This window comes from Plectrocnemia conspersa, unplaced genomic scaffold, assembly GCF_051122295.1.
Source record: "Plectrocnemia conspersa isolate PC_06_02 unplaced genomic scaffold, ASM5112229v1 ptg000014l, whole genome shotgun sequence".
Taxonomy (NCBI): Eukaryota; Metazoa; Arthropoda; class Insecta; order Trichoptera; family Polycentropodidae; genus Plectrocnemia; species Plectrocnemia conspersa.
In genome coordinates, this window is record NW_028277178.1 from 23,657,630 (window position 1) to 23,683,474 (window position 25,845).

The window sequence follows — 25,845 nt, forward strand, 5'->3', positions numbered from 1 at the left end:
CAATTATGGAAAAGAAAAAACATATGTATATTACGTATAAAAATGTGATTATTTTAATTATATAATGAATGTTGATAAAATAATCAATGTGATTTCAAAAATGTAAAAAGCAAATAAATTTTACATTTAAACTAGTTTTGTTATTATTTTCGAATTCTCGAGTTTACGATTTCATCGACAGTGTCGCCCCTCGCTCTCGCTAACTTCGATTCGTATATCTGATTTAGATTTTAAAAATGAAAGACGGGCGTAATGTTCATAATTTATTTCTCAACGTATGATGCGAACAAGTTTTGTAGACAAGAATATAGATTAGGTCTAAAAATAAATACAGGTTACAAAAAACGATAGATCAGCCTTGATTATATTCACTATCGTCCTAAAATACGGCTGCGAATTAATACGCCTACAACATAATTTATACCATAAATATGTACATAATTTATATCATATATATACATTGTTTTAAATAAGATTAAAAATTGAAGACCTTATATGAAAAAGTGCCAATGTCCACATTTACGAAATTGATAGTGCTGGGCATTCTCTACTAAAAATCTTAAAACCACTTGTCACAAGAAAATGAAGGCAAGTCCAAACATTTTGTATGAAGAACTACCAAAGTAAACATTGGTGGTTCTTCACATTAAACCGAATAAACAATGTATGTTTAAATTTAAAACTTTGAATATAGGCATGTCTTTTTCCAAAAAATTTAAAAAGGTTAAAATAATCAATAAAATATTTTTCTAAAATAATATTTGTTAAATGCGAGTTAGGCACATACACGAATGGAATTAAGAAGAAAATAAAATGTGATGATATATGTATGTATAATTCTAGAAACTCGACCCTTTTTTACAAAGGAGGATTGAGCAGCTAATATTACAAAAACGCCACAAAAACACAAGAGCAACATCACGTGCATATACAGTAAAGATATTCTCTAGTCTGTGCGTGCATATTTCTGTTACATAAACAAAATTTTGTTTCCTTAAATGTCGAAGGAATACTAATATATTAAATTACATACTCAAAAAATGTGCAACATGTACAAATAATCTCTGACCAGATGAATTTTAAATTTGAAAAATACATCAATTGCAGTTCGTCATTTGAGTAATTCGATTGTGATTTTTAAGCACCTTACATTTTATAATGGAAAGTTATATTTATTATTAAATACAATTATTTATTTTTACAACTAAAAGTCAAAGAACCTACAGGACAGTTCATAGATCAGGAATGATCACGGTGAAACCAATAGCTAGAAGTCGGATCTTGAAAAAAATGAGCATTAAATAACTTCTATGCATAATGCAACTTTTAAATATAACGTATGTATTTATTTTATTAAATGTACTTTCTAATATCACTTTGACTTAACGAAGGTAGATCATTACAAATTTGTATGAAGGCATTCCTTTCTATATTTGCTATCAATAATGTGAGACGGATTCAGCAACGAATAGCGTCATCAGGTGTAGTTTCAGAAGATAAACGTAGAATTGATTTTAATCGACCCAATGCAATAGATTAATTCATGATCATATATCATCATTTAAGGCACGGGAAAGCCATTATTTGTTTTAAAAAAATGCAAATGTAAGATAACTTCTTCCAATTTAAATGTTTAAGAAATGCATTGCAAATTTTAAAATCAATATCATATACGGGTTTCTTGAAAAATATTTATTACCAAACATAATCTTTATTTTGTGCACCACCTCGAAGTGGCATATGCTCGTACTGCGATAATGTATCAACTAAATTGAAACTCTCCAAATTCCAAAAATGAAAGAAGTAAATCGAGCATTGAACACAATTACATCTTCTTAAAGCTAGAAAATTTACAGCAATTAAAAGGAAGTGAAAATATACAGCTACTACTTCTACAGATTTTACATTTCATTTGACTTTATACACAAGTTTTATGGGCCTTGGAATGGATTTAAAATTACTAAAAATATTAACCTTCCAATTGAAATAAAATTTTTGCGAGCATACGACGAAAGCGCAAAAAATCGGAATTATTTGGGTTTACAAAATATTTTCAAGATCCTGCCAATCCATTTTTTTATGAAAATTTACCATCAGACAATAATACTAAATATATAGTGAATTTATAAAATTGTTATTGTATTATTTTTTTTTATTATTTTTAATGTATGCATATATTTAATAATGTTATGCTTAAGCTGTAAATATGAGCAAATAGTATATAAAAATATTATAAAAAGTTTTATCGAAAAAAACAGCCAATATAAAAAATGTCCGAAAAACCACTAATGTTCAAGTTGGTTTTTATTTTTTATCTTTTTTATGTCTATTATTTTATTTCTAATATAAATTTATTGTTTCAATATTAAAAACGTATTAAATATTGTATAATAAATAAAGTAATACGTTTTAAATATTGTAATCAAAGAAGAAAATTAGTGTTTACTCTCTCCTGTAAAAAATTATTTTTGTGACAATGGTTGTTCTTCAAATAAGGTCTTCGATTGAGTTCGCTCGAATCTTTATATAATAAAAATTCATTTTCATTGCAAGTATAAAAGTATAAATTTACTTTTTCGTAGATATGTAATACAAAGAAAACTTGGAATCGAATCGATTAAAAATATTCATTAATATCCACTAGCATAATTTAACAAAATAACAATAGAAATAGCAAATATAATCTATATATTATACGTTTGGTTTATATCAGTCAAAATAAAGCGTTATTTTTATGTTCATAAATAACTTGCAGTTTTTAAATTGAACCTCTTAGAAATGTCAAGGAATGTTTTTATAATAATATAAACGTATCGTAAAATCCATTATTGACGATTTGTACTTAAATTATATCGATATAAAAAAAACAAATACATATAACGTTATTAAACACTATATAATAAAAATATGCAATAAATATTATCGTGATTACGGATGAACTAATGCATGTTCTTGTTTGTAAACAGTGTTGTACGCGTTTCTAATCAACGCGTAAGGGAAGCACGACTCCAACAGGTCCATAGTGAGGAACGGAGACTCTTGAACGATTAAATCTAGAAGCAAATAAACGGATTCGCGATTCTTGATGGCCTCTTTATCTGCCTCCTGTCCTAACCTCAACAAAGAAGACGAAGTCAGCGCCAAGAATTCCTTCATCCTATCCTCTATGTCTCCTTGCTCGCATATCGTAAACAAAGCACCGAATATATTATTAATCGCCAACGCCATGCAGTGACTGTTGTTCGCGTGGCCTTCCAGCGAAGCTTTATAGAAAGACGTGTCTATTCTGGCTAATCTCGGAATGGAAACGGCGACGAACACCATTAAAAGGCACACTAAGAGATGTTCCTCTTCGTCGGATTCGGCTTTATGCTGACGCAGAGCCGTAGCGAGCGTCGGGTCTACTTTGCATGGCAATCCGGCGGCGGATGACATTTCCGAGACGACTTCGGACGGATCGCCGCTAGGGAAATGATGTTGAAAGTCTTTGATGGAGCTTATCAAAAACGGAATACGCTGCTCTAAAACGTCCAGCAGAGCTTCTTGTGCGACTTCGCGGAAACTCAAAATGACACCGACGATGGTCATCCTTTGCAATACGTTATCAACAAACTGCAGTCTCTTGAATTGCTCTTTCATCACTTCGGGCTTGTCGAAGCTGGTTCTCAACATCTGAAGCACGTCTTTGTTGCTCGTGACCAATTTCTTCAACTCTAAAACTTGATTCGCAATGTGCCACATCAGAGTTTCGTTCAAGTGCTTCATTCCGTACGGGCCGATCAGTTCAGCCAAAGCTCGCAGCTCGTTGAGGTCCGAAAACTCTTCGGCGTTGAAAGGAATAGCTCCCTCGGCCGTCAGACTCACGAATGCCTTTTGATTCATCGAGAAACATATATTTCCGGCGCTGACTCTCCTCAGCAATATTTCAGAATACCAAGTCGTGTATAATGCGGTGATGGTCTTTTCGCCGTGGCTGTCTACGCTCTGCGTCTGTTGGAGTAGCGAATTATTGAACACTCTGGTTATGTCGATGTGCACGTAGTTCTCCACCGTTTGCAAGACGTTCATATACGCTCGCACGCTGACTAACAGTTCGGTCGGTTTGGCTATTTCGCTGGTGTCTTGCTTGAACATGACCATGCCGACTAGAGCTTTCAGAAACCGAGACTCTAAATGCAGATGTAGATACTCTCGAGGCGCGAACGTGTACTCCCAGACGCTCACCGTCGTGCAGTAGTTGATGGCGAAGCACAGTTCCGTGAGAGCCATGTGCAGTTTGTCCATCGTAGTTAGTTCTTCGCGGGTCTTTCTATAGCTCTCGGAGCCCGGTTTCATTATTTCTATGGTGTTTTTCTTATTTTTCTCCTTTTTCTTTCGCTTGACGTGTTCGACGATAGTTTGCGCACAATGCTTCGGAAGTAATTTATCGCTCATGGTGCATTGCCCTTCGCATATGGTCGTGATTATGTTCTTCGCTTCCTTTGCCATCTCTTCCAAGAACATGTTGACTACGGACAGACTGCGCTCTCTGATGTGGTGTCGCTCTTCGGGACACAGTTCGTGCGTGCAATTTTGGAAGTGGCTGCATATGAGCGGAAAAGCAATTATGTACCGATTCTGAGCCGGAAATTCCAAGCACATGTGGAATTGATCCTCAAAGATCTTGCTGTAAAAGCAAAATATGGACAGATCGGACGTCTCCACCATGATCTCGTCGAGATTATCGACCATTTTGGTATGGAACACCATTTTATCGATCAGTTGCGCCATTTCCCGATGGTTAGCGACGCTCATGGGAGTTTTAGCGATAGACATGTACGCTTGCAGTCTGAACCAGTCGAGTCTGAAAGCTCTGAAGTCGAATATTTCGCCTTCTTCGATCTGTTTGACGCTGAGCGTCGCCGCCGTGTTGCACAGCGACGATAAAATCACGCTCTCGTCTTCTGGACACACTTGGAAATTTTGAATGGAAAGATTCAAAGCGATGGCGTCGAATCCCGCTAAGTATTGAACGTAGTATCGCTGGATGACTTGACTGTATTTTCTGACTAGCGCTCTCAGTTCCTCCATGTGAAACAGCAACTCGGGCAGTTGCCTGTCGACTAGGTCTTCGGTGGTTTTGCCTTTAGTTTTCTGCAGCGGCGGATTATCGTTATGCCTCAAAAGCCAGAACACTTCGTCTCTCGCGTAGCACAGACCGATGAATATCAACAAAGCTTTAGGGCCCAAAAGACCGGGTTGATCGGTGAGGATGAGTCCGAGTTCTTTGAGCGCAGTGCGGAGGAATTTCCTACGCTCCCTGTGCTTATATCCGGCTTCTTGGTTAGCTCGATTGTAGCAATCTTTGACTTCGGATATTCTCTTACTGTATCCTTTGATGCTGTCGAAGAATCCTTGTATGTAAGAATGTATGTATATGACTTCGTCGCGAAACAGCGCCACCACCCACAGCGACTCGAGAGCGCCGACCCACATCTTGTTGGCCTGCTCCGTCTGCAGTTTTTGGTGGCACAGCACGAAGCCGAATATTATCCATCTCTCCATGGATTCTAGCGAAAGATATTCGCAAGACATGGTGTTAGTTTCGGTGGCTTTTAATATCATAGCGGGATTCCCGACCAAGCCGAGTTTCTGCTCCGATCTCCAATTGTCGGCGGTCAGATTTCTAGAAGGAAAGACGTGATAGAGAGACATCAAAGCGTTGACCAATAAACCTTGGTGGACTGCAAACTCCTCAGAGAGCTTCTTCAAAGGCACGTCGTAATCCATGATCAACTGACCGAGCCTGACGAAACTGGGATCGCTCTGACTGTGCACCATCTCGTGCGCGGCGTTGAACAGACCCAGCACGGGCTTGCGGTCCTCCACCCTCGACAGCAAAATCATGAGGGACACATACGTGGTGACTAAATCTAGATAATTCTTGGTCAGCTCGAAGTTGAGCGTTATATCCAAGTGTACGTGACACGCGTCCATTATACTGAGCAATTCGCAAACGTTATCTTTGAAATCGAGCAAGTCTACGAAAGTATAATAATATAAAGAGAGAGATTTTATAATTTCGTTCTTTATATTGGTTATAGCTTGTAAGCCTTTGACGTCGATGTTGGGAAACCTTCTGATGATGAACTTGATGGAAGACTCGAGCGTCTTGTCGGACAGGAACGCGGGCTTCGACTTGGCGTCGCCGCAGGCCTTCTTGATGTTGTATATCCTGGTGAGCATTCCGACGCCCCGGTCGTTCAGGATCACCAACTTCTCCGCCAGCTTCTGCTGGGCGGGACTCATCGGCCGGGCCATTTCGAATTAGCGAATTAGCCTACCGGCCGACTGAAACCAAAGGGGACATTTCGATTAGGGACACGCAACACGATAATAAATGCGCAATTATCTACTAAATAGGATGCGACTGACCGATTTATATTCGCGTCGTGCGTCGTTGTTGTGTCGTTCCAATTAGAACGACTGACAGCGGTCTGCGGGTGACAAGATATAATGCCTCGCCCCGGCCGGCCCAGTGCACGCTTCGGTGTTACCATACCCTAAAATATCTAAAACTAGGTACTCGCTAAAACCGTTAAAATAAAATACTCAGTCTCTCCTCTGAACAATATTGCGATATACGTATTCACGTATTCACTGACCTCGACTCCAAATTTAAAAATATACATATTGAAATGTTGTCGAGTTCTGATTTTTTATGACATAATGTGAATTAGGTGTGAAAGTAATTAGTAAATACATACTATTTCTAATATGTAATATGTAAAGATGACCAGTGAAAAACATGACACTCGATGTCATTCGCTTGGATTAGTGCCGACCACGACGGGTTGTTGACAATTTAATTAAGTGCATAATAACTTTTGCTTACTTCATATTATGTACTGACTTAAAACGCATGCCGCACGACGAACTGCTCCTAATTCGTCATCTACCTATCGCCCCCTTGGAAATCTACCTTCTTTAATTTTTAATCGAGCGTAGAACGAGACCACGCTATACCTTTTTGTCATTGTTTATACACGCGCACAAACACGTTTCCTACTTAGAGACGATGACGTCAAGCACGTCTTAAACGTTCGCAACAATACACAATATATTTTTTCCATACAAATAATAATATACAAAAATAAATTAAGTAACTTAAAATAAAACATATGTACATCTATAAACATATAATATACAAAAAATAATAAATTAAAAATTATAAATGCCTAGCCATCGAGCCGTTTTATTGCTTTATGCATTTGACACACAGCTATGTGACAAAAAAATATGCGGCAAACTTGCTTAATATTTATGCTCACATTCAGAGAGGTGAGAATCTGCCTCATTAGAAAATATTTTCTTTCAAAAATCAGAATTAAGTTTATGCTGCTCTAACACACAACCTGAGAAAATTCTTCGCTGTTCATGGTCTCTGAGCTTCTTTTCTTGTATTATTCGAATTTTATAGGTATGTGGGTGGGTCACTTATATATGTATAGGTTTTATTATTAACAAAACTTGGCAGCACTCTGGTAGCACCAACGTGACGGGGGGCACATTTTGTGGGTGGACTTTGAAAGATAGGCAGCGGTCTCGTTCATCGTTCATTCATTACAATATTAATAGCATATAAACTAAATTTTAATCCTTAACAAAATGCAACTGTAGTGGCTCAATTTATTACCACCCGTCCGCCAAAAGTACAAGTCCAGATGCGAAATGCGCCAAAGGGAGCCATAAGAAAAGCCCGGAAGCTACTTTAGCGGTGTGTTGGTGACGGGTGGCAATGAGACACAGATTGAGCCGCTGCAGTAATATTTATTTAAGGTTACAGTGATTACATTACAAAAATGGGGCGGAAGCGTGACGGCACGCGTCCGAACCCTTACAAGCTTGCCGGTCGAGAGAGCGAAAACCGTCACAACAATGCTACTTCTGCGCCGACCAGTTTTGGCCATAACAAATCTATATTGGCCCCCATACTACGAACGCCGACGAATCGGCAATTCCTGGTCTTTATTTAGATTCTTATTTACAGTATATTCTCGGCTAAACGGGCGCCACGATGGTGCACAGATGCACCACGATGTTTTTCTAAATTTGTTCACTACGTTGCGAATTGTTAACTCTGTAAGACGATGAAATTGGCCATAATCTTCACATACATTTTGATAGACAGTTCGTACAGAATTGTTATTTCTGTAGAACTATTAAACAATTTTAACGCGTTGAGCGCTGGTTAAGCAATCCATTTCGTAAATGTGTCGTTGAAACTAACATTTGACACTTTAAACACGCGTGTTTATTAACAACTGTCTGATTTACAATGCTGCCAACATAGGAAACTCAAATTGGATCAGTCTGTACAAGAAAACTGCGAGTCATTTAATAATATATTTTTGATGTCCCCTAAATGTATGGGGAGGGGGAGAGAGAGAGGACGCCGCAACAATAAGCACTGAGACCCGATTTTTCTCTTGCAGCCCTGCGTTATTGTATTTGCAGATAGCTACAATTTAATTTTAGTAGTATGATTAATTATTATATATGCTGAGAGTTTGATAAAAATATTATATGAGATATATACAAATGATATAATGAAATAATTGTATTTATTTTTTATAAATACAAATACATGAAAAACTTGTAGCAATATTGCGAGGTAGTCGCAACGATATTAATATATTTATAGTTTATCGTAATTAATTAATAATAATACTTTATATTTAATTATATGTGAAATTTTTTTATCCTATTAAGATAATTTAATTTTTATTTTTGTTGTAAGGACAATATTTAAGGTGTTAAGACATCTGTCTAAGAGGCGGCTTCTGCGTTTAGGATCTCGCGTGGGGCTCAGCCTCAAAGTCGGCCTCGCCATGCCGCGTATTATGATTAAAGGGGGCGTTTGGCGCAACACGGAGGTACGTCAGCTATATATCTACAAAATTGGGATCTACTTGCCGTTGAAATTCGCCTCTAAAAAAGTTGTAACTGTTTACAGGATGAGATACTTAAAGCGGCTGTTATGAAATATGGTAAAAACCAATGGTCTCGAATCGCGTCTCTCCTTCATAGGAAATCGGCGAAACAGTGCAAAGCGCGTTGGTACGAGTGGTTAGATCCGAGCATAAAAAAGACAGAATGGTCGCGCGAAGAGGACGAAAAACTGCTGCATCTAGCCAAGCTTATGCCGACGCAATGGAGGACCATCGCTCCTATAATCGGAAGGACAGCCGCACAATGTTTGGAGCGCTACGAATATTTATTGTACGTATATTCATTTACTTTACTATAGAAAAGTATGTTGTATTTTTTATACGAGCTTTGCAATTAATATAGAGATCAAGCTCAGAAAAAGGAAGAAGGCGACGACATGAACGATGATCCTCGGAAGCTAAAACCGGGTGAAATTGATCCAAATCCTGAAACTAAACCGGCGAGACCGGATCCTAAGGATATGGACGAAGACGGTAATATATTACTCATTTAGTGGATGATTCGTTTTATTTATATCTGGGGTGCATTTTTTTAGAATTGGAAATGTTGTCCGAGGCTCGCGCTAGGCTTGCCAACACTCAAGGTAAAAAAGCCAAACGTAAAGCTCGAGAAAAGCAATTGGAAGAGGCGAGACGTCTAGCTGCGTTACAAAAGAGACGAGAACTCAGCGCAGCCGGTATACGGGTCTCCATGAGGTTTGTATTGTTATGTATACAGTTATCCTCCAAAGTTAACTTGTTTGTTGTTATATATAAATTCATAAAATTCTTGTGAGCTGTAGATAGAAATTGTAAGTAACATTATTTAAACAGACACATGATAAAAGTTTAAGCAGTGTAGTTGTTTATCTATGCAGAATTTAAATCAAGAGGCTTCAAAGAAAATTTTTAATACTTATTTATTTTATGTACTTATAAAATTTTTAATTCAAAGCTAATGAGTCATGTACAAGCCTGCTTCTCTTTTCAAACTATTGCCAACCATTTATTATAGTTTATACATATTTTTTGATAATATACAATATAATATTACATATTATATATTCTATTTGAATTTATTTCTGTTCTTATCAGTTGGCCAATCATTAAATTATAATCTACCAAATAATTGGGTCAGATCTTTAAAATTACTGGCAAAAAATTAAATTATCAGAATTTAAATCGACTTTGGGTCAGAATAAAATTCAAATCTGTAAATAAAAATAGCATACGGTCAAAATAAAAATATAGTATTGTCTGCACTTTGATATTGCACAATGTTTAAAAAATATGATAGCTATCCTTATCGATATTACTACAGACTTCTGATATGAGAGTATTGGTTAAAGTATATTCAAACCGAATTTTGGTCAATAGTAGGGAGCAAAAACAATTATCCCTTCTCAGAAGTCAAAAATCCATGTCAAAAGCAATAAAATCGTGTCGGCGCCGTCGCAGTGGGATCGCTTGTTTTCGAACATTTTTTGTGTTATATTTTATTTTATAATAATGGCAGAAGCACAGAGGAGCTACAAATCTTGTTCATGTTTTAATTGCTATATTTCACTAATAATAATATAACAATTTTTTGCATAAACTTATTTTAATTGAGTCATGAGAACGAGTTATAAAAAAAAAACAAAGAATATTACCATTATAAAAATTCCACTAAAAACTGCTAATTTTCCATTATGGGCAACGTTCCCTCTAATTTTTCTATTGTGTGTGCGGATCTTCGATGCATCTGTGCAGTGGCGGTGCGATAAATTTACACCCCCCCCCCCCCCCATAAATACATACAATTTTTCATTAAAATGTATATTTATTAGTTACAGTGATTTTATATAATAACAACACTAACAAAGATAATTTTTGAAATAAATAAAAAAGAAAAAAAAATATTTGTTGATATAATATAATAAATACTAAACTTTTAGAATTTTTTTTTTATTTATATTGAATCTATATATTTGTATGTTGTGTTTTTTTTTCAAAATAAACATTTATAAAAATGTAGTTTTTTCACTTTTATTCAAAATTATTCTTATTAAATTTTCAACTACGTAAAAAAATCTTTCTCCGAATTTTGTCGATTTCTATTGTACCTACTTTTTTAAACGGAATAAATATACTAATGGACCGACCCTAGGAGATTCAATGCTCCAAAGCAAAAACACTAGAAAGTAGGTAATTAATTTTATGAAAATTGCATAATATTCTTACCCAATCGCTTGGCACTATATCACATTGGGGTTCAGCCACTCAACCAATTTGTTGCACAATTTAGAACACAATATATATTTTATGAATTAGTGTATTGAAAAGATTATATTATTATTACAAGTGTTTATTATTAATATTATTATTAGTGTATTGAAAATATTATATTATTATACAATGAACATATAAATTATTTATTATTTTTTTTCAATAATTATTTTTTCTCTCTTCTGTCCGTTCTATCGACCCAATATTTATAAACCACATTTAAATCAACATTTTCCCCGGATGAAATGTATGACTTTATTCGTAGTAAACATTCTAAATGTTCTACTTCCATTCTATTTCTTGATCTTGATTTAATTGCATTCATTAAACTAAATCCTCGTTCACATTCAGCGCTTGATGCCTGAAAGGTTCCACAAATATCTAGTAAAACTGATATACAATCAAATTGATCTGGATCACTATGTGCAAAGGTTAATAAATCGGCAAATGTTTGAATCGAACCAGTCTTCACTTTCTCGGCAACTATAAATTTAAGATTACAATATTGTTTATGCATATTTTCGATTGTATCTTTGTCAGTAATTTGTAATAATTGAGTATATTTAAATATAAGTCTGTCTAATTGATACTTTCCGTATTCAAACTCTTTAGCTCTTCCTATTGCGGCCTGATCGAAAGCACGCCACTCCAATAATTCTTCTTCTGGAAATCGCATTTCTAGATGTTCACAGAGCAATTGGATGAATCTCAAAATCGCGGTTAAATTTATATCGCTGCTATTTAATGATAATATATTTTTCACATCTTTGCTCCAATGAACTACTTCACTTAAATATTGAGCTCTTAGTTGATTAATTTTAGCTTTTGCAAATTGAGTGGCCTCTATACTTGTTATATTGCTCCTTTGAAAATATTTGCACATTGATGATAGTTCACCCAAAACATCGTTCAAAATCATTATCGAGACGTGAATTTGAGGATCTTTCAGCATTTTCAAGCAATATTTGTTGATTGGGTCATTATACTTGTCCACTTGTTCTATGCAATAATCTATTAAGACATTATAATTACGCACAAAAGCACTAACTGCGAAATGCCTCGATAGACACCTAACTTCATTAATTGGTCGAAATGAAACAACATCACTTTCCATAAATTTAGATAATTCTTCAAATTGGCCTTTTTTAACAGATGACCTGCTGAACATTGTATAGGTTGTTTTTAATAAAGTTTCAATATCCTGCATTATTGAAACTTGTTTCCAGGCATCATCGATTCCTAAATCCTCTCTGTGAGCTACGCAATGTTGTTCTGTTAAGTGGTTTATTTCCCGCTTCAACATAGCTGCTACTCCATTCTTTTTTCCAAGCATTACTGCAGCTCCGTCTGATGTAAACATAACCATATTTTGTATATTTATTTCATTGTCACTATAAAATTTCTTTAGGGCTGTAAAAATGCTATTGCTATCACAAGAACACAATTTTATTATTCCCGCAAAAATAGTCTTGTAATTCATCCCATATCGATATTTGACGTACAAAATTAGTATTTTTTGTACAGATATATCCGTACTTTCACCAACAATTAATGTATGAAACCGAGACTTTCGAAATTCGTCAAAATATTCCTTTTTAATGACTGCATTAATGCATTCGACAAATTCAAACCCATAAGTTTTACTTCGCCAGCTTTCGGGAATATCTGTGTATTTAGATACATGATTATGAATGTCTTGTACAGAGCACATAGAAGCGTTTATTTTTATTGCCAAAAGAACATTATCGATTAAAACTTTGACTAGATCGCAACTAGATTTTTTGCGCTCAGTGATCTCAATCCTATTCTTCCGTTCTTCAGGTGTTTCAGTCATTATTTTCAAAAGTCCACCTGTTTTCAAATTGTTCAATTTTGTAATAGCATCCCGGTGTGCTTTATGACTTAGATGTCTTTTTAAAAGAAACAGCCTCCATTCAGTCCACTTCTTTCCAGACGTGAATTCTCCTGGCATATTGGCTTCGGAACATATGATGCATTTGACACAATCATACGTCTCGGAATAAACAAATATTTCACCAATTCTTACTTTTTGTAAATGCATTGAAGATGGCATTTTTGTTTCGACGATTTCAGAGAGCCATTCCAGTTTAAATTTATCGCAGGATTTCTTCTTAATGGTCGTATTAGAAATATCACATCCACTCCTTTTCGACATTTTAAGGGGATAAGTTTTATATAATTAATAGGTAAAATTGTACTGTAACTCTGTAAGTAATTTTTCACTTGAATTGTTTGTTACGTAAACTGAACACACCTGTTGTTGTTTATTACAAAAGTTGATTATTAGTTTTGTATTATTTATAATTTAAGTAAAAAATCACTACTTTTTAGCACGGACACTTTTACCGTTTAATTAAAAAAATATTAAAAGAATTGCGTTGTTTTCACAATAAGGACTGCTATGAGACTTAACTCATTACCGAGTGTAATGTTTCTTGCAAGTTTAAGCATGTCAAAGACTATGAAATGTAGAGGACCTAAACACTAAAATACGATCTTCTTTTCCTATACTTTGGCATGCGATAGAACGGGATGGAATAGTGATCCCGCTCGACTTAAAATTTTGCTTGACCCTCGCAATCCTTCTGAGAAATGATTCGACTCATTTCTCCGAAAGCGTGCGAAAGAATTGTGCCTGTATTGTTTCATGCATTCGAACAAAACTAAAATCTGGCAAAGGAAACTTTCTTTTATAATATTGACTGTGCGGAGGGTAAAACATGTGTGCGGAGACATTTCAGTAGGTGTGCGCGCGCACACGCGCACACCTTACAGGGAACATTGATTATGGGCTGTCACTATTCTACTTAGAACTAATTTTTCTAAGAGGAATCTTTTAGTATAATTGAGACGGTAACTAGATTATAGCGCAAAGGAAAGTTACGCACACGAAAATTTCTCACAGCGAAAATTCTGAACATAGATGATTGTTTGATTATCAAATATATTTTATTTTTGATTCCAATTGCTTTATATTTTACTCTATTTTTTAAGTCGATATTTGTGTAATTATAGGAAATATAAGTGTATCATACCAATGTAAATTACTATAATTGTAAAATATTATTAAATTAAAATCATATTGACATCTTTGATATATACAGACATTATTTTTTGTATATATTGCCGTATTTTTAAATATACATATGTGTGAATATCGATTATTTATGATCGGAATTTTCACTGTACGTTGTATTCGTTTGCGCAATTATCACAAAACCAACTATGACAGCCTCACCTGCCAAAAGAAACTGAAAGATCTGCCTTGGTCTAGTACTTGGAACTTTAGAGTTCTCAGTTCAGAAAAAAACAGAAGTGGCTTAAATTTGGAATAACTGGTTACTTCAAAATCTTTTACCGCTTTTATTAAAAACTAATACATAAACTATACATGATCTTCTAGACATCTATTTCTAAAACAGTCCCAATTTATCAGCATAAAAAATGATCTTGATTCATCTTCTGTAAGTCTCCATTTCAAAAGAACATTTTATACCTCTGGGAAAATTTGCCCTTTTGATAATAGCTTGAACAAGGTTAATTTTCATACCCATATAGCAAGCTTTTAATTGGCCAATTTTAATTTAAAACAATTAATAACAAAGTAATAATTTAAACTTCAACAGATAACATAAGTCAGGGGATTACTGTACTTATATAAAAATTATAACTCATTGCATAGTTTCAAAATTATCATTATACATTTATTATAGACATAAGAGAAAAAGAGGATTGGACTATAATTCAGAGATTCCTTTTGAAAAACGCCCAGCTTTGGGTTTTTACGATACAACCGATGAAATCGTCGATCCCATGTCCGCTGATTTTTCAAAATTGCGACAACAGCATCTCGATGGAGAATTGAAGTCAGAAAAAGAAGAGGTATAATTAAATTCTTACGATTTAACGGCATAAAATTAATGTTAAAAAAACAAATTTCAGAGAGAACGGCGGAAAGACAAATTGAAACTAAAGCAACGCAAAGAAAACGATATTCCGGAGTCTATGTTGGCTGGTGATCAACCGGCTAAAAAAAGAAGTAAGCTAGTTCTCCCCGAACCGCAGATATCCGATCAAGTAAGTGTTTTAATGCGACATATAATAAGAGGTGTTTCTAAATATATTTTTTACAAAATAGGAATTACAACAAGTCGTAAAGTTGGGACGCGCTAGCGAAGTTGCTAGAGAAGTTGCCGCCGAAGGCGCCGGTAGTGATAATGCTGCGACGGATAGTTTGTTAGCTGATTACGCTATCACTCCTCAACACGCCACAGCAGCAAGGACGCCGGCACCCCAGACCGATAGGTTTGTTATTCATCATTCTATTGCCTATGCTTATTAAAATAAATATGCACATTTAACTCTCAGGGTACTGCAAGAAGCTCAAAATATGATGGCATTGACGCACGTTGATACGCCTTTGAAAGGCGGATTGAACACTCCCTTATATAACCCAGATTTTGGCGGCTCTTTGCCGCAAACTCAAACAGTTGCAACTCCGAACACTGTACTCGCAACACCGTTTCGGTAAGAAATTTAAGTTTTTACAATATATAAAATTTGATGCAACGTACTAATATATAGTAAAATTTTAGTTCAGCGAGGAGTGAAATTTCAACTCCTGGAAGTTTCGGTACACCGGGACAAGGCCAAGCGGGAGCCGTAAGTTTGATTTATATTCTTTTGTCAGTACCCTATTTTGTATTAATTTTTAATTAAATTTTAGGGCGCAACTCCCAGTTTGAGGGATAAACTCAATATCAATCCGGAAGAAAGATTGTCTTTGGGAGACACTCCTCAGCAAGTGCATCATTATCAAAAACAAGTAAGAGTATTAATTTAATATTTTATTCATAAATTGTTTCTTATCGATTGCGTTTTATAGTTAAAAGCATCTTTGAGAGCCGGATTGATGTCTCTACCCACTCCACGCAACGATTATGAAATTGTAGTTCCCGATAACGAAACTGAAGAAGTTGTGGATGAAAACAAGACGAATACGATTGAAGATCAGGCCGATTTGGATACTAAAAGGGAGAAAGAATTGGAAGAGAAACGTAAATAAATAAATTATATTTTATCATAATATTCTTGGTAAAATATGTAATAATTATATTTTTTCAAGGTGCCGCTGCTTTCGCCTTAAGATCTAAAGTTGTACAACGATCTCTTCCTAGACCCGCAGATATTAATATGTCTGTATTACGATCCAGAGCAGATACTGGTCCTTTAACCGATTTACAAAGAGCCGAAGAACTCATAAAACGTGAAATGATCACTATGCTACACTATGATTCATCGAAGAATCCACTGCCGAGTAAATATTTTATTTTAAGCTCAAAGACAAGCTATTCAAACAAATTAAATAATTCATTACCTATTTTAAGCATATTTCGATAGAAATGCTCTTAGAGAAAATCTCGTGTCGTAACAGTTTTTTCTTTAACTAAACCATTGTCAGTCAGTGTTTATCAATGTATCTATATTAGATCTAACGGTTTTTGAAAGCACAATAACTACCCATAGTATTAAATTATTCTTAAGAATTGCCACTGTAAATAAAAACCAAGTTTTCAGTCTTTGAGCTTATCATATGTTGTATTGTATATTTTATAACCGTATTTTTTATTTAGATATTGATAAGAAAAGACAAACAGCGCAGCAAAATTTGCATTTACAATATTTAGAACAGAACACATATGAAGAATACAATCCGGAACAATTACGGGAAGCTGAAAATCTTTTAAATAAAGAAATGGAGGTCGTCAGGCAAGGAATGGCTCACGGTGAATTGAGCATTGACGCTTATTCGCAAGTGTGGGAAGAATGTTTGGCACAGGTTCGTTCATTTGCTATATGTTAAATGATTTCAGTTTTGATTGGACGTGTTTTTCCAGGTATTGTTTCTACCGAATCAAAATCGGTATACAAGAGCAAATTTAGCTAGTAAAAAGGACAGGTTAGAGTCTGCCGAAAAAAGATTGGAGCAAAATCGCAGTCATATGGCGAAGGAAGCTAAGCGATGTTCGAAAATGGAAAAGAAGTTGCGCGTTTTGACCGGAGGATATCAGAGCAGGGTGCAGGCTTTAATAAAACAATTCCAGGAGCTCAACGATCAGCACGAATCATCATTTTTGGAGTTGAGTACGTTTAAATTTTTAGACGAACAAGAGAAAGCTGCCATTCCGAGAAGAATAGAGGTAGATTTTTTTTTTAGTTAATGAATTAATTAATTAAACTATGAGCTATAACTGTAATTTATTTCAGTCTCTCACTGAGGACGTAGCGAGACAAACGGAACGCGAAAAACAACTTCAGAAACGATATGCTGAACTTCAGGCGGAACTAGAAATTTTTAAAAAAAAATAATAAAATCCAATTCGTGTATTGTAGCAGTTCATTAAAATATCTCGCTTGTAAATTTCTTCTTTGAAATAAATCTTGACGTATCATATTGTAAAGAGTTTTTTTTATATATATATATATATATATATATATATATATATATATGTAACTTATTCATTTCTAATCAAATAATACTTTGATAACTAAGTTTGATTTTATATAATATTAATTTACAAAAATACATATACGCTTTTAATTTTTTTTTTATAAATAGGTAACAAATTTATATACAATTTCATCAAATTCATAATAAATAGTTATATGAATTCATCCGAACTAGATCCACTACCGATTCTCAAACAAACTCTTCTTTTCTTGGTAGCTATTGGACTGCTATCGTCACTCGTTCTTTCTTGGACCAATTTATTCTTTTCTTCACTCTTCGTTTTTGCTTTATTTGATTTATTTTTATTACGCTTTGTACTTCTTCGCTGCTTCAGAATCTGTTCGGCAATCTCTAACTTTGACATACCGGGATGCTGTGTCAAACCGTGATCGTCGTCAACACAAAACGAATCCTGAAAAAAATAAGCGACTAAATAACGCTACAATCACTACATAACGCAAAAGAAAGACTTACTAGTTCGTAAGACGTATCTTGTTCGACACACGCTTGAGAAAAAACATTCGTAGTCCTCTTGGGCTGTATAGGTATTTTAAATTTACCAGCATTTCTAATTGGGCTCCTTTAAAATGTTTCAATTGTAATTATTTAGTTATAATATTTTAATTAAACATGAATAATTACTTGACTGATTGTAAATATTTTGCTTCCATGTCGACAGATTGATCGGCTTCTTCGCTGTGTTCGTCACATATAAAACTACCTAAATTGGCATTTGAATCATTTTCCACGTCTTCATCGCTGGATGCTTCATAAGAATCTTCAGATAAAATCGCTTCGTAATCGATGAATTCGCAAAATGGTTTAGCTTTTTTCTATAACAAGTTTTTTTATATTATTATTGAAGTTTAAGAGATGAAATAATAAGACGATTAAGTAAGAATGAAGTGAGAAATCTTACAACTAGTTACGAAACTATGAAGATTTTTAAGGAACATAATCCCGAATAATTCAGATGGAACGTTCAAGAGACTCGATACATCTGAGATTTGTATATATAGGAATCGAATACGAAAATAAATTCTAAGCTAAATTAATTTACATCCTTCAATGTTTTTTAGTTACGAGCAAATTGATTACCTTTTCTTTTTTCTCTCGTTTTCTCGCTGGGAACGTAATTCGTTTCAAAGGTTTTCTGTTGAAATCTTCATCACTATCGGAATTACTATTGACATGCACGTTATCCAATTTCAATCGTTTCGTCGTCTTCTGACATGAAAACATTTGATTAAATTGATTGATTGAAATATTTTCTTGATTCACTTCCTCAAACTTGTTTAACTCTACTAAATCTTTATCTGATTCTATCGTAGAATCAAAAAACGATATTACTTTTTTAGAACTAGAAGCTGGACGATTCACATTATTCAACGAAGTTCTTAATTTATCTGTTAGAGATAGTTTATTGTTTTTATTTCCTTTTAACAACGTTGGACTTTCTGTTCTTGCTATTTTATGAAAAAATGGCGAACTCTCATCGCTTGAGCTCAATCTTCGTTTTTCAACAGCGGTTTCGCTGATTTTATTAGTTGAGTTGTCAAGTTTCGTTTTATACAGATCCATAATATCATCCGATTGATCATAATCTGTATCACTTTCAGAACTAGCGGCAATTACGACGTTGTGTCTCGGAGGATTATTATTTTTTAAGCGATACTTAGTTTTGTTAGTAATCTTCTTCGGTCTTTGCGAACACAAAATGATTGACTTTTCACTGTCGTCGCTGTGATCAGCCTCATTTAAAAAATCTAGACAAATACTGTCATTATTAATCGGCTGTTCGACGACACTTTTTTCTTTTTGAAACATATCAAGTAATTGTGTCACTGAAAATAAAGTACAATTTGCATCAGTAGGTGGTGTTTTATCACCCTTTAACTCCACTTTATCTTTCACTGATGAATTCAATTTATTTTTGGCTTTAAACTGCATTGATAATATAGGCGAAGTAGATTTTTCATTCGCGTTTTCTATGTCAGTGCTGATTTGAGAATTACTTATCACGGCGTCCGGTAATTTGGATATCGACTCATCGAAAAAATCGTCGGCAAATATGTCTTCGATGCTATTCAAACCGAAGAAATTTGTTAGTTGCTTTGAAACTTCTTGAGATGTCTCATTTTTATCTCGATTATTACATACTTCTGATTCTTTTTCTGAATTCTGAGTATTTGATGAAAGACTGTCTTCAAATATTGTATCAAGATCGATCAAATCTAAATTATTGACTCGAGCATCACACTTTTCCTTCTCATTTACATATTCCACATTCTCATTCATTACTTTATCATTAGCAAATTGAATTGGGGATATATCAATCTTTTCCGTACGTAATCTGTTCATCTGATTTAAAAATGGAAGCGTAAGACTTTCAATGCAAGATTCGTCAGGTATTTGGGGATCAGTTAACACGTTATTATTAAATAATATTTTATCACAGATTGAATGTGTGTTACATTGATTTTCTTTTTCCTCATTTATTAAAATATTCTGCTCTTCTATATTGAGCTTTACGGTCAAATCGAGCAAAGATGAAGCAACGTTTAATTTGTTTAGTTGAGTTTCGATAATATCCTGATTTGAAATATCAATTCCAGATTTAAATAAAAATTCTTTATATTTATCTTCAAATAGACATAACTCTTTATTTTTCATTCTATTTAATTTATTGAATAAATCTCGGATATTATTTTTTCCTTTAGTTTGATCGTTTATAGACTTTTTCTCAGTTTTTTTATTGTTTATAGGTTTAGCCAATTGTGGTAAGACAATCTTAACATCGGGAACACTTTGCGGTATAACTAAAACAATATTAACTAGTTAAAACAGTATAAGATTTGATTATAATTCTAATAAAAATAATATTTACTATCATGTTGAGTTAGGCACGCTTTTAAATCTGCATACTTTAATAAATCAACGAGCATTTGAGTATCTGTGGAATGTGCGACTACACTATTGTATTGCAAATTTCTTTGCCATTCGAGCCATCTAAATAAATTTACTTTTTCTGTATCGTCTTCAGTATGGCATGTGTTGAGAAACTCTTCTATAAAAATAAAATAAAAATAATACAACAGAAACATTTAATCCCATTCATATAAATTTACTTTTAGAAAGTGTACACTGCATCGGAGTTTCGACGAAAAAATCAGTTCTTTGAGTAGACTTTGAGAAACACGAAACATATTCTTCTTTACTCAAATGTGGAGATGTACTAGATTTTTCAGCGCATTTTGCAAACAAATCTTTTAACTTGGTTTGACCCTGAAATTTGTATATATATATATTGAACATATATATCGTTATAGCATTAAATGATTTATAACCTTAGAAGTGCTCGGGTTTTCAGTCTGATTTTTTTTTACTGTAATGAACATTTTCTGGCATTGCGGTTTTATATTTTGAGGAATCATTCTCGGATTAGCCGTATACAAGTTGTTCTTCAACTGTTTACTACCTTGGAGACGTTTGTTTAAATTATCCCTTTGAAAAATACATTCTCGGAGAATCTATAGCAACACATAACATGTATTTTGTTTATTTATTTGTAAATTTGATATAAAAACCATCTATCGTCACCTGATGTTCTCTTCCTTCCGTTACAAGAATAACGACACGACCGCCTCTCTCTCGTCCGGTTCTACCACATCTATACAACGCAACGATTACTTAAGCAAATAAAGAAATATTTCATGTAATCATACTATTGAAAATTACCTTTGAACTAATCTAATCGGCGATTTGTTTGATATGTCGAAGCATATAATTAAATCTACATTTCCGACGTCCAAGCCCTCCTCACCTACACATGTTGAAACCAAAACATTGCATTCCCCGTCTCTGAAAGCCTTCATCACTCGAAGCTGTTGTTTCTGAGAAAACGCCTTCATATTTAATCCAGATCCTAAAGCATATATTCAATAGATATTTTATATAATTACGTAATATATTATCCTCAATATTAAAAGAATGATGAATTACCCGAACCCTGACCGATGAACATCTGAGGCTTAACTAAAGGTCTGCATTGTAAAAGTAAACAGTGGACTAAATTTACGCTCTCTCTATATTCACAAAATACTGGATAAAAGCAAATTTTAATAAAAAAACAAAATGCGTATGTTATTATAATGAAGTATATTTTACCGATCGCTTTGGTTTCATTTCCGATATATACAGCGTTTTGAAAGTGTTGTAGTATGATCTTTTTGAGATGATCGAATTTCGGATGTCCGTATCTCAAATCTTCTTTAATCTATAATACATAAATCGTAATAAAATAAAACGATTATTATAATTAAAGCATTAAAAAAATACATACCGCTGGAATCGAGCCATCTGGCAGTGTACTTCTATCGATCATCAAGGGATTGGTTCCTAAATCGTCTCTCAATCTTTCTAACAAACACGTCAGTTTATCATCTTTTCCGACCCACGTTTTCTCATTGTGTTCGTCGAAAAAATTTAAAAACACTCTAGTGCCGTGTTTCGTTAACAGCTCCATGGCATGATATAGTGTGATAACCATTGTGAAATCTTTCATGATTTGGTTATGTTGAGGATGTCTAAAGTTTATAAAAAATGTTAAGGTATTTATAACGTAAAATATTATATTAGTATGTATAATGGGTTTATAATACTGATAATACCGATATTGGGGCAAAAATCGACCTTCGATACTACCAGTATTATAAAATGAAATACCGGTAGTACCCAGAAAAATCTTTTTATCAAATCCATATATTTTATTTGTAAAAAATGGTATCTTCTTGTATATATATAAAAGGTCAGAAATTTCTACAGATTATGCTGGATTTAAACATTAAAAAGAATAATGATATAATTAAAATATTTAATACATCGAAACAGTAATTTCCGGGGTATTTAAATGCATTGGTTTTGCTAATTAATAAACATGGAAAAATATGTGAGCAATACTTAAATTACTTTTTCGGTTTTTTTATTACTAAATAATTAAAATAATGTCAATATCGGTATTGACTGTTTTTTTATCTCGGTAATACCAGTATTAAAAAACTCTAGTAAGTACCTTGCCGATCCTTGTTTCGCTTGATATTCTTTAAAGAGCAACACAATCCTGCCTTTGGAAAGAGTACCGACGTTACCGGTTAAGATTTTATATTGTACCAATCGACGAGTGTATACGTCCAGAATCTAAGACAAAACGAATATAAAAAAGCAAACGCAACAACAGTAAATAAATATATAACACATACCCGAATAAATTGATCCATAACAGCGGTGAGTTCTACGCCTAGTTGTATTACAATAGTTTGAATACTCCTGGAGTGACTATATTGCGCAACGTCCATACATTCTTCGCTACGCAGTTCTAGATGCGCAATTTTTAGATTTTTTACAACCTACAATGTCATTAATATTTAAAAAATTATATTGACTTTTGTTTGAATTGTTTTAGATTCTCAGACATTTAGTTTTGACTTAAAAAATATGCTTTCAGTATGAGTAATACTTATTGTTATTGTTTACAGAAACAATGGTAACAAATCATTTGCTATTTTATTTTGTGTAATACACATAGTATTACATTATTCAACTTTATTATTTAATGGAACACTGGAGTTTTTAACAGATTAACGATATGTTAAATGCTTTGAAAATTTGCGAAAATAACTGAGGAGCTCAATATGTACTTTAGTTAAAAAAGAAAGAAATCAGAATTAACAACTTACACTTATAACGTCTTCGACTTTACTACCGGGAGTGGCAGATAAAGCCAAAATTCTAAATAAAGTATGGCCTTTCAATATCAGACATTCTATCAATTGACAATACGAGTGGCGTCCGCGAGCCCGATGAGCTTCGTCAATGACAAGACATCTCACAAGGTGTCCCGGACAAGTTCCGGATTCTAAGTCGTTTTGTACAACTTGGGGCGTTGCAAAAAACACTCGCTTTTGTTGCCATGCTAATTTTCTCGATGCGATTGGAGTGTTTCCTGAATAATATAACAATATGTATTACATTATTGAGAAATAAATATAAAAAAAATTATACCTGTCATTTCAATGGTGTCTTCGGGCGGAATAGCCGTGATATTATAGCAAGCGTCGATCTGTTGAGCTACCAACGGTCGCGTAGGAGCTACGAATATAATTTTACCCATCGGATACCATCGATAAAAGTTATACATCACGACCGCTGCTATAAACGTCTTCCCGAGGCCGGTAGGTAAGCTGACCTTAGATAAAATAATTCACATTTCAACTAAATAAAAATTTCTAAAATAAATATTTGTAAAATAAAGATACCAAAGTATTTTTGAACAGAGCTGATTGGACAATGTTAAATTGGTAATCTCGCACTGAGTAGTTAGTAGGGTAAATCCATGTGGTTCCGCTGTTTTTATCGTAGCCTAATAAATCTTCGTCGCAGCATAAAGCACTAAAACAATAACAAATCTCAACAATGACTTCAAGACAGCAAAGTAATGTAAATTCTTTAAACCTCAGTTCTAATACGGATAAGTCTTCAAAAAATGAGTTAGGAAATTGAAAATCCTCATCCAGGGCGGAGCTTCCAGCTCCGCCCTCGTGAAAGTTCTCTTCGTCGGCCATCCATTCGCCGCCTAAGCGTATGAAAGTATTTGACGTTATTGGCCTAAAGCTTAGTATTTTCGAGTAGTAAAAAATAAACATGTGGGCAAAAATAAACAAATCAGATTTTATAACTAAAAATAAATAAATATAAATATATTTAAAAATAACCGACTCACAGTAACAAAAAAATAAACAAATCAGATGTTTTTAAATTTTATTTAATATTTTATTGATATTTATATAACCTATGGTTAATATTATATATTTATCAATAATACCTATCGGCGTTCGATTTTTAAAGTTAACTACAATATATTTTCCGTGCAATCATTCCTTAGACTTATAAATTAGTTAAATAGTTATATTAATATTAACAGACCTCACATCTCATCATATGTTATATATAACATGATTCAATAATGGCTCTCGATTTTTTTCTAGCGAGCTACAATCAACCAAATAATAACATTCCCAGTTTATAGGTATGAAATCAATCTACAGCTTCAAGATGCCACTATAACCCTTATCAGTTGCAAAAATATTGTCTTTATTTATTGAAAAATTTGATCTTCTCCGTCGTAATGGGGCCCATGTTTTCTCTCGGCGGCCCTGTGACTGAAGATAAAACGGAACTGAAATGGAGGTAGAGGATTATGACATTTGTTGCCTGCACATACGGAGCTCGTATCAGTATATGTAATGTTTTGACAACAAAGTTGTCAATAACGATTGAGGAACTTTCCAATTAGTGGATTGGAAGATTCGACAAGCTCAAAAATGTATAATATTGACCTAGATACTAGATTGTAGAGATATCATAGAATAATCAAATAAGCATGTAAGTGTTTTTTTGGTGAATTAGCTTAAACTATTATTTATAATTTTAAAAGTAGTTAACAATTACTTTTACATATATGCGTATTAATAAATTATATAGTTAGTTTATGTAATTTATTATTAAATTAATTTTATATGAATACTTTAAAAATACATTGTGGGGTACCTATTTACTCACTAAGGGCAAAATTAGGCGGCACTCTATTGGCACTGATGTGACGGCGGCGTAGGGCACTTCTTGGCGGATCTTGACGAGAAGATGACGACCGGTGGCGCCTCATCCGCCGATCTCTAGTATCTTATAATTTCGAACATGTATCTAAATCTATAATATAAAACTTCAATAAAATACTACTGAAGCGGCCTATTCTGTGTCTAATTGCCACCTTACACCACGCGTCCGCCAAAACATGATACAAAAAACGAAGATTTTTCAATAATTTGATTATTATAACATCTTTTATTAAAAAAATAATTAAATAAATATATAATAACGATATATAATATTTTTTTCACTTAATTAAATTAGATTTTTTAATTTATAGTATATATGTAAAATATTAGACAAAGGATTTATGTACAAGTTAGTATTTTATTTTATTTTATTTATAGCCTAGTATAGATTAAAAAAATGCTG

The 25,845-nt window shown here is 33.8% G+C and overlaps 3 protein-coding genes across 4 annotated transcripts; 1 reads left to right on the top strand and 2 right to left on the bottom strand.

Annotated features, from left to right (window-relative positions):
• Positions 1–250: 250 nt before the first annotated feature.
• Hem (Nck associated protein 1 Hem) lies at positions 251–6,544 on the bottom strand. Its single transcript, XM_088204301.1, has 2 exons — positions 6,415–6,544; positions 251–6,330 (listed from the first exon to the last, which is right to left on the bottom strand). The coding sequence occupies exon 2, from the start codon at positions 6,298–6,300 to the stop codon at positions 2,929–2,931; it is 3,372 nt and encodes a 1,123-aa protein (XP_088060427.1). The 5' UTR covers positions 6,301–6,330; positions 6,415–6,544; the 3' UTR covers positions 251–2,928.
• A 2,250-nt stretch (positions 6,545–8,794) lies between these two features.
• On the top strand, positions 8,795–17,712 carry Cdc5 (cell division cycle protein 21). The gene is made up of 15 exons (XM_088204652.1): positions 8,795–8,915; positions 8,996–9,261; positions 9,334–9,464; positions 9,527–9,686; positions 14,972–15,140; positions 15,201–15,335; positions 15,397–15,563; positions 15,627–15,785; positions 15,854–15,920; positions 15,985–16,083; positions 16,144–16,315; positions 16,384–16,575; positions 16,892–17,097; positions 17,156–17,458; positions 17,526–17,712. The coding sequence occupies exons 1-15, from the start codon at positions 8,871–8,873 to the stop codon at positions 17,625–17,627; spliced, it is 2,373 nt and encodes a 790-aa protein (XP_088060778.1). The 5' UTR covers positions 8,795–8,870; the 3' UTR covers positions 17,628–17,712.
• An 86-nt stretch (positions 17,713–17,798) lies between these two features.
• On the bottom strand, positions 17,799–24,454 carry Fancm (FA complementation group M). 2 transcript variants are annotated; one of them, XM_088204650.1, is made up of 18 exons: positions 24,280–24,454; positions 24,084–24,216; positions 23,830–24,013; positions 23,505–23,770; positions 23,028–23,174; positions 22,841–22,965; positions 22,112–22,355; positions 21,937–22,045; positions 21,772–21,870; positions 21,508–21,694; positions 21,370–21,439; positions 21,117–21,299; positions 20,898–21,054; positions 20,657–20,836; positions 18,868–20,588; positions 18,412–18,602; positions 18,244–18,349; positions 17,799–18,181 (listed from the first exon to the last, which is right to left on the bottom strand). In XM_088204650.1, the coding sequence occupies exons 1-18, from the start codon at positions 24,387–24,389 to the stop codon at positions 17,921–17,923; spliced, it is 4,473 nt and encodes a 1,490-aa protein (XP_088060776.1). In that variant the 5' UTR covers positions 24,390–24,454; the 3' UTR covers positions 17,799–17,920. The 2 variants fall into 2 exon arrangements, with proteins under 2 accessions (XP_088060776.1, XP_088060777.1); XM_088204651.1 differs by lacking the exons at positions 22,112–22,355; positions 22,841–22,965; positions 23,028–23,174; ... (2 more) ...; positions 24,084–24,216; positions 24,280–24,454 and having other exon boundaries at positions 21,772–21,854; positions 21,937–22,001.
• Positions 24,455–25,845: the final 1,391 nt, after the last annotated feature.

Coding starts and splice junctions, on each gene's coding strand:
- Fancm (XM_088204650.1), bottom strand. CDS start 24,389: ATGGCCGACGAAGAGAACTTTCACGAGGGCGGAGCTGGAAGCTCCGCC. Junction 22,966..23,027: donor TTATGGATCAATTTATTCGG/GTATGTGTTATA, acceptor GTTTTGTCTTAG/ATTCTGGACGTATACACTCG. Junction 18,350..18,411: donor AAATATTTACAATCAGTCAA/GTAATTATTCAT, acceptor AACATTTTAAAG/GAGCCCAATTAGAAATGCTG.
- Cdc5 (XM_088204652.1), top strand. CDS start 8,871: ATGCCGCGTATTATGATTAAAGGGGGCGTTTGGCGCAACACGGAG. Junction 15,564..15,626: donor CCGGCACCCCAGACCGATAG/GTTTGTTATTCA, acceptor TTTAACTCTCAG/GGTACTGCAAGAAGCTCAAA. Junction 17,459..17,525: donor CCATTCCGAGAAGAATAGAG/GTAGATTTTTTT, acceptor AATTTATTTCAG/TCTCTCACTGAGGACGTAGC.
- Hem (XM_088204301.1), bottom strand. CDS start 6,300: ATGGCCCGGCCGATGAGTCCCGCCCAGCAGAAGCTGGCGGAGAAGTTG.